At 36.0% G+C, this 13252-nt stretch overlaps 3 protein-coding genes across 11 annotated transcripts in view; all 3 read left to right on the plus strand.

Annotated features, from left to right (window-relative positions):
* Epac (Exchange protein directly activated by cAMP) overlaps positions 1-9447 on the plus strand; it is a 71592-nt gene extending 62145 nt beyond the window's left edge. For all 9 annotated transcript variants that reach the window (XM_089470743.1, XM_089470745.1, XM_089470744.1 and 6 more), the window contains 8 exons: positions 464-640; positions 901-1062; positions 3098-3459; positions 3569-3822; positions 3890-4060; positions 5192-5325; positions 5395-5744; positions 6819-9447. In XM_089470743.1, the coding sequence (XP_089326869.1) occupies positions 464-640; positions 901-1062; positions 3098-3459; positions 3569-3822; positions 3890-4060; positions 5192-5325; positions 5395-5744; positions 6819-6949 (1741 nt within the window). In that variant the 3' untranslated portion in view covers positions 6950-9447. The remainder of the gene's footprint in view (positions 1-463; positions 641-900; positions 1063-3097; positions 3460-3568; positions 3823-3889; positions 4061-5191; positions 5326-5394; positions 5745-6818) is intronic.
* Positions 9448-10459: 1012 nt separating this feature from the next.
* Positions 10460-11692, plus strand: LOC108616577 (aldo-keto reductase family 1 member B1). The gene has a single exon (XM_018011878.2). It carries the CDS (start codon positions 10607-10609, stop codon positions 11540-11542), a length of 936 nt encoding a protein of 311 aa, XP_017867367.1. The 5' UTR covers positions 10460-10606; the 3' UTR covers positions 11543-11692.
* A 498-nt stretch (positions 11693-12190) lies between these two features.
* LOC108616578 (uncharacterized) lies at positions 12191-13022 on the plus strand. The gene is made up of 4 exons (XM_018011879.2): positions 12191-12350; positions 12407-12563; positions 12633-12726; positions 12787-13022. Exons 1-4 carry the CDS (start codon positions 12303-12305, stop codon positions 12908-12910), a joined length of 423 nt encoding a protein of 140 aa, XP_017867368.1. The 5' UTR covers positions 12191-12302; the 3' UTR covers positions 12911-13022.
* Positions 13023-13252: the final 230 nt, after the last annotated feature.

The raw sequence follows: 13252 nt of genomic DNA on the forward strand, positions 1-13252 counted from the left end.
AAGCGTATTTCAAATACTAGAGACTTGTGCTTTGGCAATTACATGCATATCCATGTTATAATCATAATCTGAAAGTTTCATGAAGATCGTACGTCCATAAAAAAAGTTATTAAACAATTAAGTTCTCATAGTAAGCGCACACTGCAGCCCATGCGTGTTTATGCGTGGGTGCTTGTGTGTGTATGTGTTTGTGTATGTGTGTGTGTATGTGTTTGTGTATGTGTGTGTGTATGTGTATGTGTGTGTGTATGCGTTTGTGTATGTATGCGTGTGTGTGTGTGTATGTGTGTCTGTATGCGTGTGTGTATATGTATGCCTGTGTGTGTGTGTGTGTGCGTGTTTCTTGTGTAAGCTGAAAGACGCGAAAAATTATTGAAATATCTATTGCTCCAAGGGTTCAGGGGATCTCGTAGTCGAGCAGTCTCGACTAGAGCTTTCTTACTTGTTAAATATATATTTGCAGAGCTGCCACAATCGTTTTGAAGGAGAATAATTGCCATTTGCTGCGCGTGGATAAGGAGCACTTCAATCGCATTCTGCGTGATGTTGAGGCCAATACATTGAGATTGCAGGAGCATGGCAAGGATGTTTTAGTGCTCGAACGCGTGGCCAAACAACGTGGACAACATTCGGCTTTCAAGTGAGTGCCAATTGCATTGCCAGTATGTATGTATATGTACTATGTATAGTATATATATTTATATGTATTTCTTTAAAAAACTTCCCCTTTTTTTTGTGTGTCCACGCGTTAATTTTAATTGAAATTGTAAAACGCTTCAATTTGATTGCGCATTTACGATTTAACGCTGAACGTGACTGAATTTTCATATATACTATATATATATATATATATATATATATATATATATATATATGTACATATACATTGCTTTTATATAGATATACCGTGATGTCGGGCACACCAAACAAAATGCTGGAGCATTTGTTAGAGACGCGCCTGGGACAGTCTGTCAGCGGCATGGATCCATTTCTGGATGACTTTCTGCTCACGCATATTGTGTTTATGCCCGTGGTGCAGCTCGTCGATGAATTGGCCAACTAATATCCTTTTTAAACAAACTGCCAATGTATTTTATTTTAATTTACAGCTTTAGCTAGAAAAGTTTCGAATTGTCTTTGAAAATTTTTAATATTCTGATATATTTTAAACAATTTTCAGTTAGAGTCTGCTTGAAACTAGATAGATTCTCTCACAGATCTCTATAAACAAGATCTTATGATCTCAGACAAAACTTTATTCGTATCAAGCTCTGCATACCTTTTAATCCCATATCCCATATAAAATCGATTCCCCGATTCCCCACTGCTGCACTGCATCAACTGCCCCCACTGTCCCTTGTAATTGCATACAGTTTAGCCATTAAATAGCCCAAATCGCTCACATTAAATGGTAGTCCTCGCTTACATTGAAAGTCTATCTAATTGGACTGCGTTCTATTGCTTGGGCAATAGAAACTTTATGATTTGATTTACAGCCCCAAATCAGGCAATAAAATTATACAAGATTTAATTGAATTTCGTGAGCCTCGTTTTATGCCATGCTCGCCACGTGCCGCAGCTTAACCGAAACTTAACTCCGATGACAGCGGACTTTAAAGACCCTCTTGTAGCTGGCACCCAAAACTGATCCACTTTAAGCGCAGCACTTTAAAAATGCTAACACTCTGCCACGCCTTGCACCCGGCGTCCACAGCCCCACCAGAGACCACCACCATTTCATTTCATACCAAACTAAGCACTCGGTCATAGAGTCACGTTCCCTGCTCGGCTGTGTAGTAGCTAGCTTCTGGGGGAGGTCAACAAACATATCCAGAGCGACAGTGTATAAGTGTTGGCAGCATGCAAACCACACGCACACAAACACACACACAAAACCACGCCCACACATACGGGCAAAACATGAAGTCAGGTTCGTGACTCGAAAATGTCAAGAGAGAAATAACTAAAAGGAGGAGCTCTGATCCGGATTATGGCTGAGTTGATACCCTTGCGTATAGCAGATTAGAAATTCCCATTTTCAATTACTTTTCGTATTATATCTCACAAATAATCTCAAGAAAATATTAGCATAATATATTCTTATAGTAAATATATTTATCATATTTAAATAAATATTTATGCTTCAAATATATATATATATATTTATTATCAGAATACTAAATATATTTATTATATATTTTTATATTAAAATATATATGTATATGTATTTAAAGTTTAATCTGCCTTAGATACAACTTGAAATTTATAAGAAATTTAGTTATGTTAATATTTATTTCATTTTAAATTGTTGATTTTATGATAATTATTTTTTATATGTAATTTTAATTCAGCTTGAAGAAAAATGAAAAAAAATCATATTATTCTTATATTATAAAATCCTATATTTTTATGAGAAAACTCCCTATGAAATGCTTTTGCTAGTCTATCTAAAATCCTTTCCCTGGATCAGAGAAAACCTTTTATTATAAACGAAAAGAGTATACATTTTATCCTATATTTATTGCCTGTTGCATTATACTTATTGAAAGTTAAGCACTCTATGTTAGTGTATAAATAGAGACCTAACGAAGTGCTACATTTCTTTTGTGGAGCGAAAGTAACTGTTAAACTTGTTTCCAATGCTATGCAGAAAACAAAAGCCGCACTGAAGTTGAAAATGGTCTAAGCACACCCAGAGTCACTCAGCCATACACTCACACACACACACAAAGACACCGCACAACAATAACAGAGTCCTTGGACATTGGGTCAACAATTCGGGAATGTTTAGTGCAGCAGGAGCAGCAGCAGCAGCAGCAGTAATTGAGAGGGGGCGGGGCTCAATGATGCTTGAAACTAATCCTCAATCTGCATTGAAATACGTGATGTGCTTAATAAGCAGCCAGTTTTCGGCCAGCCACACACCAGGCTATGACCCACCAGCCCCCCCTCCCCCCACACTTCCACTTGATTGTGCGTGGTGCGTGCCCAAGCTGTGCTACGTTTAGGTTGCGCAGGTTTTCCAATTGTTTTTTTGTTTTTCTTTTTTTTTCCATTTTGCGTTCTCTTTGTTGATTTTTCCTTAACCACTGTGCACCTTTCATTGCGATGCCCATGAGGAGGCGCAAACGCCCGAGGATCGTGAATATATAATCAACTTCAAGAAGCGCGTCATCCAGTTCATGCAAAAGTGGGTCATGGCAGTGCGACACGCGGCATTTGAGGAGCCGAGCGTGTGCGATTTCATAGAGGATTTGGCCGCCGAGGTGGAGGCCGATCCGGACTTGAACGAGGAGACGAGCATAATTCACAATGTGCTAACACAAATGGCACGCTACCAGGAGGATCGCAATCAGAATGCGGGCCAAAAGTGGAAGCTGCCAACAAATGGCCAGCCGATTTGTCTATTCAGCGGCAATGCCACGCCCTCAAAGACCGTCATACGGCCGGACGATGACAGTAAGTGTGCAGCTAGACTTTGGCAATTCAAATCGACTGCACTAACTGATGGCATTTAATCACACTCTCCCTCCCTCCCCCTCTCTCACTCTCTTTGTCTCGCATTCAGTAATTTTCCGTGTTTACTGTGCGGACCACACCTACTGCACTCTGCGCTTCCCCATGCACACCACCGCCGAGCTAATCAAGGCCTGCGCCGCCGACAAGCTGCAATTGAATCGCGGCCCCGACGACCTGTGCCTGGTCGAGGTCAAATCGAATGGCGAACGGTCCGTATTCAAAGATAACGATGTTAGCATACCTACGGGCCTCTCTCTCAATGGCCGTCTCTTTGTGTCCGTCAAGGATCATCTGGATGCTTTGGTAAGAGTCGACAGCCGAACTTTCCACACCCAATTTGCAAGCTAACTTTGGCAATTATTACGCACAGACTCCGCTGCCGGAACAGGAGTGCCCCACAGAGGGTGTTGACATTGATTTGGAAATATTGAGCACCAAAGAGCTGGCCTATCACATCACCATCTTTGAATGGGACTTGTTCTGGGCCGTCCATGAGTACGAGCTGCTGTATCACACATTCGGCAGGCATCACTTTGGCAAGGTACACATAAAGAAAATACTATATACATACATATATACTACTATAAATATTAATATTTGTAAAGATAAATTGCTTTGAGATATTTTTTCGGTTGAATTTTAATCGTTTAGACTACAAATAATTTTTTTTTGTAAATATAAAATATATTAAAAAACATCTACATATATATATATTTCTTAGGAACAGAAAATTAATTTTTTTAGTAATAAAAAAATGTATATATGTATAGGAACTCTGTTGCATTTATATATTTTTATACATTCCAAGGCATTTACTGAGAATTATTTAATTTAAAATGAAATTTAAAAAATTTAAAATTAAATTAAATTCGTTTATGCAGTCAAATATCTATATAGAAAACAAATCTCCCAAACAAATTTCGTTTAGAAATATTTTTTTCACAATTTACAGTTTGACAATTTAATTTGAAACGCTAAAAGAAACTTATAAATAAAATTTAAAATTAAAAAAAAAAAATATATATATATATATATATATATATATATATATAAAATTAGGTATTTTCTATTAGGCTATAAATAAATAAAATAAAATAGATTTTTTATTTTATTTATTTTAAAATAATATACATCAAGGCTCAACAGCCAAAGGCCACAAAATTATAGTCAAAATATATGAAAAATCTTGCTATGTTTACTTAAAGAGTTGTATCAAGTATACGCCATGTGGGTCACATAAATGTCACATTTTGCAGCATGCGTAGGCAGCAGACAAAACAGAAAAACGAAAGATAGTGAAAGAGTAAAATATTTGACACTGCCTCTGCCTCTGGCAGAAGATTTGCATTGTTTGGCAGAAGTTTTAAAAGGCTTTCGGCTAATTAGGCTGAAAGAGCAGGTAGAAGAAGCCAGGACTCGTACCTCCGTTTTGCCAGCGGGACCTATACTAACAGGCGGCATCAAGTTTGCCGTCAACTATTTACAAGTCTGGCATTTGTCATGTAGCTGCAAATTGGGTTTTGGCACGAGTTGTCGGTGACGAACTTTCAAGGCCTCTCCAAGCAGTTAAAGCCAGCTCCAAATGTGATTTGGCACAAGTTTAATACTAATGTATACTCTAGCTCACACTCCTCCTCTCTCTCTCTCTCTCTCTCTCTCTCTCTCTGCACAGATTACGGCCAATTTGGATGTGTTCTTGAGGCGCTTCAATGAGGTGCAATACTGGATTGTCACCGAGCTCGTCTCAACGCCCAGCCTGAGCAAACGCGTCGGCCTCGTACGCAAATTCATCAAGCTAGCCGCTTAGTAAGCATTAAATAAACTAATTACAATTAAGTAAACAGCTCGCTAAACTGCATTTTCCTCAATTTACAGCTGCAAAGAGTATCAGAATCTGAATGCCTTCTTTGCCATTGTCATGGGCCTGTCGAACATGGCCGTTACGCGACTGCATCAGACCTGGGAGAAGATACCATCGAAGTTTCGGAAAATCTTTCAGGAGTTCGAAGCTCTGATCGATCCCAGTCGCAATCATCGCGCCTATCGCGTCTTCGTTGGCAAGCTGCAGCCACCGCTGATTCCGTTTATGCCGCTGCTGCTCAAGGACATGACCTTCGCCCACGAGGGCAACAAGACCAGCCTCGACGGCCTCGTCAACTTCGAGAAAATGCACATGATGGCCCAGACCATGCGCACCATACGCTTCTGTCGCTCACGCAGCCTGGGTAAGTTTGGCTTTTGGCATTTGGGGCCATCAAGATAATTAATTGGACTTGGGTTTGGAGTGGAAGAAAGCTATAAAGGCTACAAAAGTTGTGAAGAAATCTTTTGTAGCGCAAAACTTGATATAATCTGTCGAGGAGTCTAAAGGCTTTGTGCTAGTTAAAATCACAGCTGGATATCTTGGTATGCCCTGAATACAGTGACAATGCTCTCAAAAGAATCAAAGCAACAGCAAGCTAGTATTGGCTTTTGTAGTATCTAGTATAGACATGGACTGTTCTTATAGCAATGCTTAAAGACTCAGAGCTATAAAATTGCTATAAGATTTGAGCTTAGTCTATAATCACCCGATGTCTACAAATAAATTTCCTTCACTCACACTCTGAAAAACTCTGAGAGCAACCGATTGCATCGGTTCTTTGACGACTTCGTTCGTGATCGGACAGAAACCTTTCTCATTTGGTCTTTTCCTCTCTGGTTTACTCTCGACTATGAAGCAAAAGGTCTATTGTATATGTATCGGTATGCGAGGCTCTTGTTCGCTAGGCACATCGATGGCTTACGAGAGTCGAGTTTGTGCATGTGTGTGTGAAGATCGCTCGCATTGACATTTCGAGCGACTATTTGCTTACTCTCTCTATCTCATTGTGCGAATGTCAATCGTATCTCTCCCTATACGATCGTTAAATGAGCGTTACATGAATAGAACGAACTCAACCGAAAACCAAAACGAAATGAAACGAAGTCTTTTGCTCTGAGCGAGAGCAAGTGAGTATGATTTTTCTAGTTGATCTCACGAACAGATCATTCAGTATAAAACGGCTAATAAAACGAGCGAGTTTTGATAAACCACATATTAAAGCTTATTAAAGTACCTAGAGAGAACTCAATGAATAGTCAAATTGTAAATGTAACCTGAAATAATATTTGTTTTGAGCAGCAAATTGCATCCGAACTATTGAATCGTAATATTTATCTGTATATACATATATCATTTAATGTATATATGTGCATATGCATATGCTATTCTGCCTTTTATACGCCTAACTTATTTTTGTTTATTATTTATTTTTCAGGCCTGGAACCGCCTTCACCCAAAAGCGAGGGCGAGGTGCGCTCGTACATTAGCAGTTTTCGTGTGATTGACAATCAGCGGGTGTTGACCGCCATGTCGCAGAAGGTGGAGCCCACCAGGAAGCTAAATTAAACACAAACAACAAGCATCAAATCTAAATGTCAAATCGTCGCATAGTCCCAACTAGTATTAGCGAGTATTTAGTGTCTATAACAGAAACTTTTAAATTTATAAATAACAATGAATATATATACATATATACATACATTAATGGCGAGTATAAACTGTAATTAACTGCACAGTTATGAGCTTAGCTGAGTTGATTTTTAGCTGCTGTCCCGCTAGCGACCAACCAGTGCATTCAAAACTAAAATAAAAAAATAAAAAAGAAAACTAATACAAACATTATATTCTAATAAACTGAACAAAACAATTAACTTTTATTCATGTTAGAGAGCAACTAAGTAATATTTATGTAAGCTTGGCTAAACAAAAACAAAAACTATCTCAATTTTCTATATGAACTGAAAAACACAAAGAGAAAACTTTTTGCTTTAGTACAAAAAAAAAAAAAAAAAAAAAAAAAAAAAAACATTAGGCTTTTGGTTTGTTGGGGAATTGAAGACCCAAATGGAAATTGCAAACAAAACAAATGGGCGAGTGTGATACTAAAAATTTAGAGAAAGCGACAGCAACAGTAACAACAACAATGATAATGATTAACAAAAACAAATTGTACTAAATCTATTTCCTACTACAAAAATCTTTTAAATATTTATATATATTCAGTCAAGGCTATGCAGCTAACCCAAAAAATTTTATATATATAAAGGGTCTAACACGAATGGAATCTATTTTTTTAAATATAAAAAAAAAAATAAAATAGTAATTGGCAGGTCATACAAAATAAAATTTATATATAAATATATACATATAATCAAATCTAGTTGAGTCTAGCTATTAATAATTATAAGTTCAATAGATTCTAAGTCATTTATTTAAAATTTGTTTAACCATTTTATATTTTTTAATTTATGCAAAAAATACATAAATAAAATCCAAAACAAATATTTTAATTATATTTGCTAACTTTTTTGTTTTATTCAATACATTTTTTATTTAAGTTTTTTTTCTTTTATTGTTGGTAAGTTAAAATATATGAAAGCATTTTTTTTTTTTTTTTTTTTTTTAATAAATGTAAATATATTTTCTTTATATAGAAAAAATATATATATATATTAATTATGCTTAGTTTAAGCATAGCAAAAAACACTGGAGAGGGACCTTATTAGTTGTAGAATGTGTAAAAAAATGGCTTCATTTGCGTGTAAATAAATTAGGAATTACTTTAACAGAGAACCCACAGAAAAGTTCTTCAAATCAAGTGTGAGGCTTAAGCAGACAATTCGCTAACTAGAACGGGATCTCAAGGCAAAGAGAACTTAATTTATATATATATATATATATATAAACAAATATATTAAAAATTAGCGAGCCAAATTGTAGTTTTTTAGTGTATCGAAGTAAACCCAACTCCTCTCCCAAGAAGGTCTCTCAAACAACGATATACCACTTAGACAAGAACCACTATGTAGGCTACATCTATACGCCCTAAACGACCATAAATACTTAGTCGATATACATGTATACATAAATATATATATTTAAACTTTGTTTTTAGCTACACTCTTAACTATCGTATAATTCTTGACTTATGCACAATAAACACACACAAGAGACACGAGTTTACAGGTTTCCCTACAACAGAAAACAGCAAAAACCAAAATATATACGAATTTTTTGAATGAAACTTTTTATATGAATAAATAATAATATATATATTTAATTTAATGATTTACAAAACAACGCAAAGAACACCAATTTTGTAGAAGAACGATTATGAGAATGATGAACAAATTTAAGCCTTTAATTACTTTATCTACCTTGGGAAAATTCTGTTGGCATCGTCCATTAGACAACTGTAAAATTTCCCAGAGAACAATTTAAGAAAAACCTTCTTCAAATATGTAGTATAAATGTTACAATTGTAGATGGTAGACCAAGAGCATTGTCTAAAATGGAACGGGTTTATATAGTATATATATATATACATTACGATTAAATGCCCATCAAAACTTAGTCTAAGAAACGTTTCCTTTTTGTGTCAAATATTTAGATATACAGCTATATATATATATTTTATAGCATTTCTACGTTAGGAAGAAACTTAAAAAATAGAAAAGAAAAAAAAATATATATATATTGATATTAATATTACCAACATATACTATATACTATATATATATGCTATAAAACAAAGCAGAAAAAAATTTCAAATTTTAACTTGTGATTCGATTTGACAATCTTAAAAGAATCTCTATGACTTTGATTTATATTTAATACAAATTTTCTCCCATTTATTTTTCAAGAACTTTGCATAAATTTGTATGAAATATCCAAGCTATAGCTATACGTATATACCTCCGTTAAACCATGCGCAAACAATAGCTACTATAAATCAGCAAACAGCAAAACTAAATTAATGAATGTTCAAAAACAATCTAACTAAATGTTCAAATCAATGTTAAAAAAAAAAAAAAAAAAAAAAAAAAAAAAAAAAAAATGAAAAACCAACCAAATACAATCGAGACAATTTTACCTAATAATATATACATATATATTAAGAATATGGGCTGCTTGGCAACCTATATACATAGTATATATACCCTATAATAACTAACAAATAGACTAGATTTAAATAGCAGAGTATAGAAATGCTCAGCAGAGCTCACAGTAAGAATACAACACCAAACAAACAACAATTAAGAACAAATATCTTAAAGAAATAGCATAAAAATGATCAAATATATATGTCTAATATATATATACATAATTAATGCATATTTATGGAAAAAAGCAAGCAACAACTCTTTTAAACAAATTACAATTACCAAAAATCGAAAAACTTAAAAATTTATGCAAAGCTACAAAATATTTTAACAATAATCTTTGAATGTTACAAACAGAACCTAAGCATATGGACAGCATTGTAACTTTGAATGTCTAACATTTTCAAATTTAACTAATATTCAAATAAAAACCTTTATGTGTTAGCAGAAAAAAAGAAATGTAGTTTCTATTTGAAGTTTAAAGCTCAGCGCGTTGAAAAAAAAGCTCGTGAGCGAAAGCTTTCGTGAAGGGGGAAATACCGCAACAGCCGTGCATTCATCGCATGACTCAACCAGCGAGCTTGTCGAACTCGCCGAGTAACTGACCCGTATATACCCTGGAATTCTAGAAAGTTGGTAATATTATAACATACAGACACAATTTACAAATTACTTATTTTAGCTAAACTTTCTTTAACAAAAAACATAAGATAAATGAATTTTCAAAATAAATAATTATTTACCACTGACTTTAAAAAATTTTAACCAGCAATAAAATTATCATCTATTTTTATCTGACCTATAAAATAAATAAAATAACCCTTTTAATGTGCATCTTTTCTTACTACATGTTGAACATAACCAGCTGAGCTCTGCCCATGCTTACAGGGTATTTAGAGAGATGTGGGCTTTTTTTATTGCATGCAATACCACGCAGCCCCTTGCTGAATCATATATGGTATATTAAAACCGGCTGGCTGAACGACGCGCTAGTCGCTCACTAAACCTTGGACGTGGTGGAACTGATTGCGCAATCGGACAACACGCGGATCTTAATAAAAACTAAATAAAAAAGAATACACATATATATCAATAAAATTTGTAATCAATTATCAGAGCAATGCCAAAAGTAGCGCCAAAAATCAAATTAAACAATGGCCAGGAGATGCCCATAATTGGCCTGGGCACCTGGAAATCATATGAATCGGAAGCCTATCAAGCAACCAGTGACGCCATCGACATCGGCTATAGACACATTGACACCGCATTTGTTTACGAGAACGAGCATGAGGTGGGCCAAGCGATCCGGGAGAAAATTGCCCAGGGCGTGATCCGGCGAGAGGATCTGTTTGTGACCACTAAATTGGGTGGCATTCATCATGATCCTGAAGTGGTGGAGCGCGCGTTTCGCTTGAGCTTGAGCAACTTGGGTCTGGACTATATCGACTTGTATCTAATGCACATGCCCATCGGCCAAAAGTTTCACGACGACAACAATGTGCACGGCACCTTGGAGCTGACGGATGTCGACTACTTGGATACGTGGCGCGAAATGGAGAAACTTGTGGATCTTGGACTTACCCGCAGCATCGGCCTCTCCAATTTCAATGCGGCTCAAACAGAGCGTGTGCTTGCAAATTGCCGCATTAAGCCGGTGGTGAATCAAGTCGAATGCCATCCAGCCTTCCAGCAGGAGCAACTGCGTCAGCATGCCAAGGAGCACGGCCTGATCATCTGCGCCTATTGTCCGCTGGCCAGACCACAGCCGGCACGCCATTGGCCGCCATTCCTGTACGATGAGCGTGCGCAGCAGCTGGCCAAGAAATATGGTCGCAGCAGCGCACAGATTTGCCTGCGTTATCTCATACAGATTGGCGTTGTGCCGCTGCCGAAGTCGTCGAATAAAGCGCGAATTGCGGAGAATTTCAATGTTTTCGATTTCGAGCTGCAGCCTGAAGATATGGCTGTTATGAAGAATTATCATACGGGCGTGCGCACAGTTCCATTTAGTGGGATGGCTGGCCATAAATATTATCCATTTAACGATCAATTCTAAGTTTAATTACCGCATAAGCTTGCTTAGTATTTTTTATATTAATAACACAAAACACAGGGTTGTATTGCAAACAACAACTTGCTAATCAGCTTGTAAATGAATTTCATTTGATAAAAACAAAAAAAAAGAAATAAGCCAAAAAAAAAAATACCTAGTCTGTTGTCTTATCTTAGTATCTTACGTAAATAGGGTAAGGAAAAGTAGGAGGTTGTCAAGTTTAACTTTATTTAATATGTATTTCATTTCGATGTGAACTACAAAAAAAACCCTGATTGTGTTTAGAGATAAAGCACACAAGTTATTTAATGCAATTGCTACGTTCGCTAGTTTCTATTCCAGACGCATTGAAAATCATATCTGCTAAATTCTGTCATATTTGTCGCCGGGTTTTGAAGTGTCTGTCTTATCAGTTGACGGATTTCATGATGAAATACAAAAGTAAAATAGTTCAAGGGGGGCCGAGGGCGTTAAATGATCTTCTGTGTCTGCCAACGAATAATAGTGGAAAGAGTAATCATCAAATATTTAAAATTAACTTCATTAGCAAGCTCAGCGAATCAACAGGTTGCTTTCTTGCTACTGCTTGTTTTTTAGTATTTAAATACTGTTTTGGTGTTTTATCAATGCCGTTGCAATCACGTTGGTTAGGGTGACCATTTATTTTATGCTCATTTTGGTGGGTACACACTGAAATAGCGAGCAGCTGTTTAGCCTTGCGTTTTACTTTTAAGTTGCTGGTCGGAAAAATTATTTTACGAAAATGTCGGTTATATTAAGACATAAACTGCCCACGCAATGGCTTTTAAAGGTAGTTAAACACACACTCACTTTGATAGAGCAATAAATTAACACGCTTTATTTCAGCAAATTTGTTACAGCACCAGCGCCAAATCGAGCAACGATGCGGCAAGTGCCAAAACAATACCGAAAAATTTGCTCGAGGATAAGCAAACGGCGAATTTGCAAAAGGAAAACGGCGCCATATTCGATAAGCGCCCATTTAAACTGCACTTGGACAAAGGTAAGCTAAGCCAGACGCTCGCAAATTTCATCAAATAACAAGCATGTTTACATAATCGACCGCACGCAGACAAAACCTACAGCTGGTGCCTGTGCGGTAAATCAAAATCTCAGCCGTTGTGCGATGGAACGCACAAAAACGAATTTCTTAAAATTAAACTGAGGTGAATATGTTAGTATAATCGTGGTATATTAAATGTACTAATACAAGTTATTCACCAAAGGCCCATACGCTTCAAGGTGGAGAAGACGGGCGATTATTGGCTCTGCAACTGTAAACACACCACGCATCGTCCCTTCTGCGATGGCACCCACAAGCAGCAGCACATCCAAGACGCCGTTAAATAATTTTCAAAATACATAAATAGAACTTTTGGTTAAATGTGAAATGCATTTTGTAGTATGTATGTATGTATATCAAATGAGAAATGCACGCAGAGAATTTTTTTGGATTCAAGAAGCAACACTTGTTTTATTCTAGTTAATAGAACCATCATACATACACATAAATAAATGCTTTTGCAGCCCGAATTACATACATTATATGTACGTATGTATGCATGTATATGTGGTGTATAATATATGTATATATATATATATATATTTGTTTGTATACTTTATAAATTTATTAATATTTTTAGTAATGATTTTACAAGCTTCAACAAAATATTTACAGCTTTTGGATAAATA

This window comes from Drosophila arizonae, chromosome 5 (assembly GCF_054131065.1).
Source record: "Drosophila arizonae isolate 15081-1271.41 chromosome 5, UAZ_ARI_1.0, whole genome shotgun sequence".
Lineage (NCBI taxonomy): Eukaryota > Metazoa > Arthropoda > Insecta > Diptera > Drosophilidae > Drosophila > Drosophila arizonae.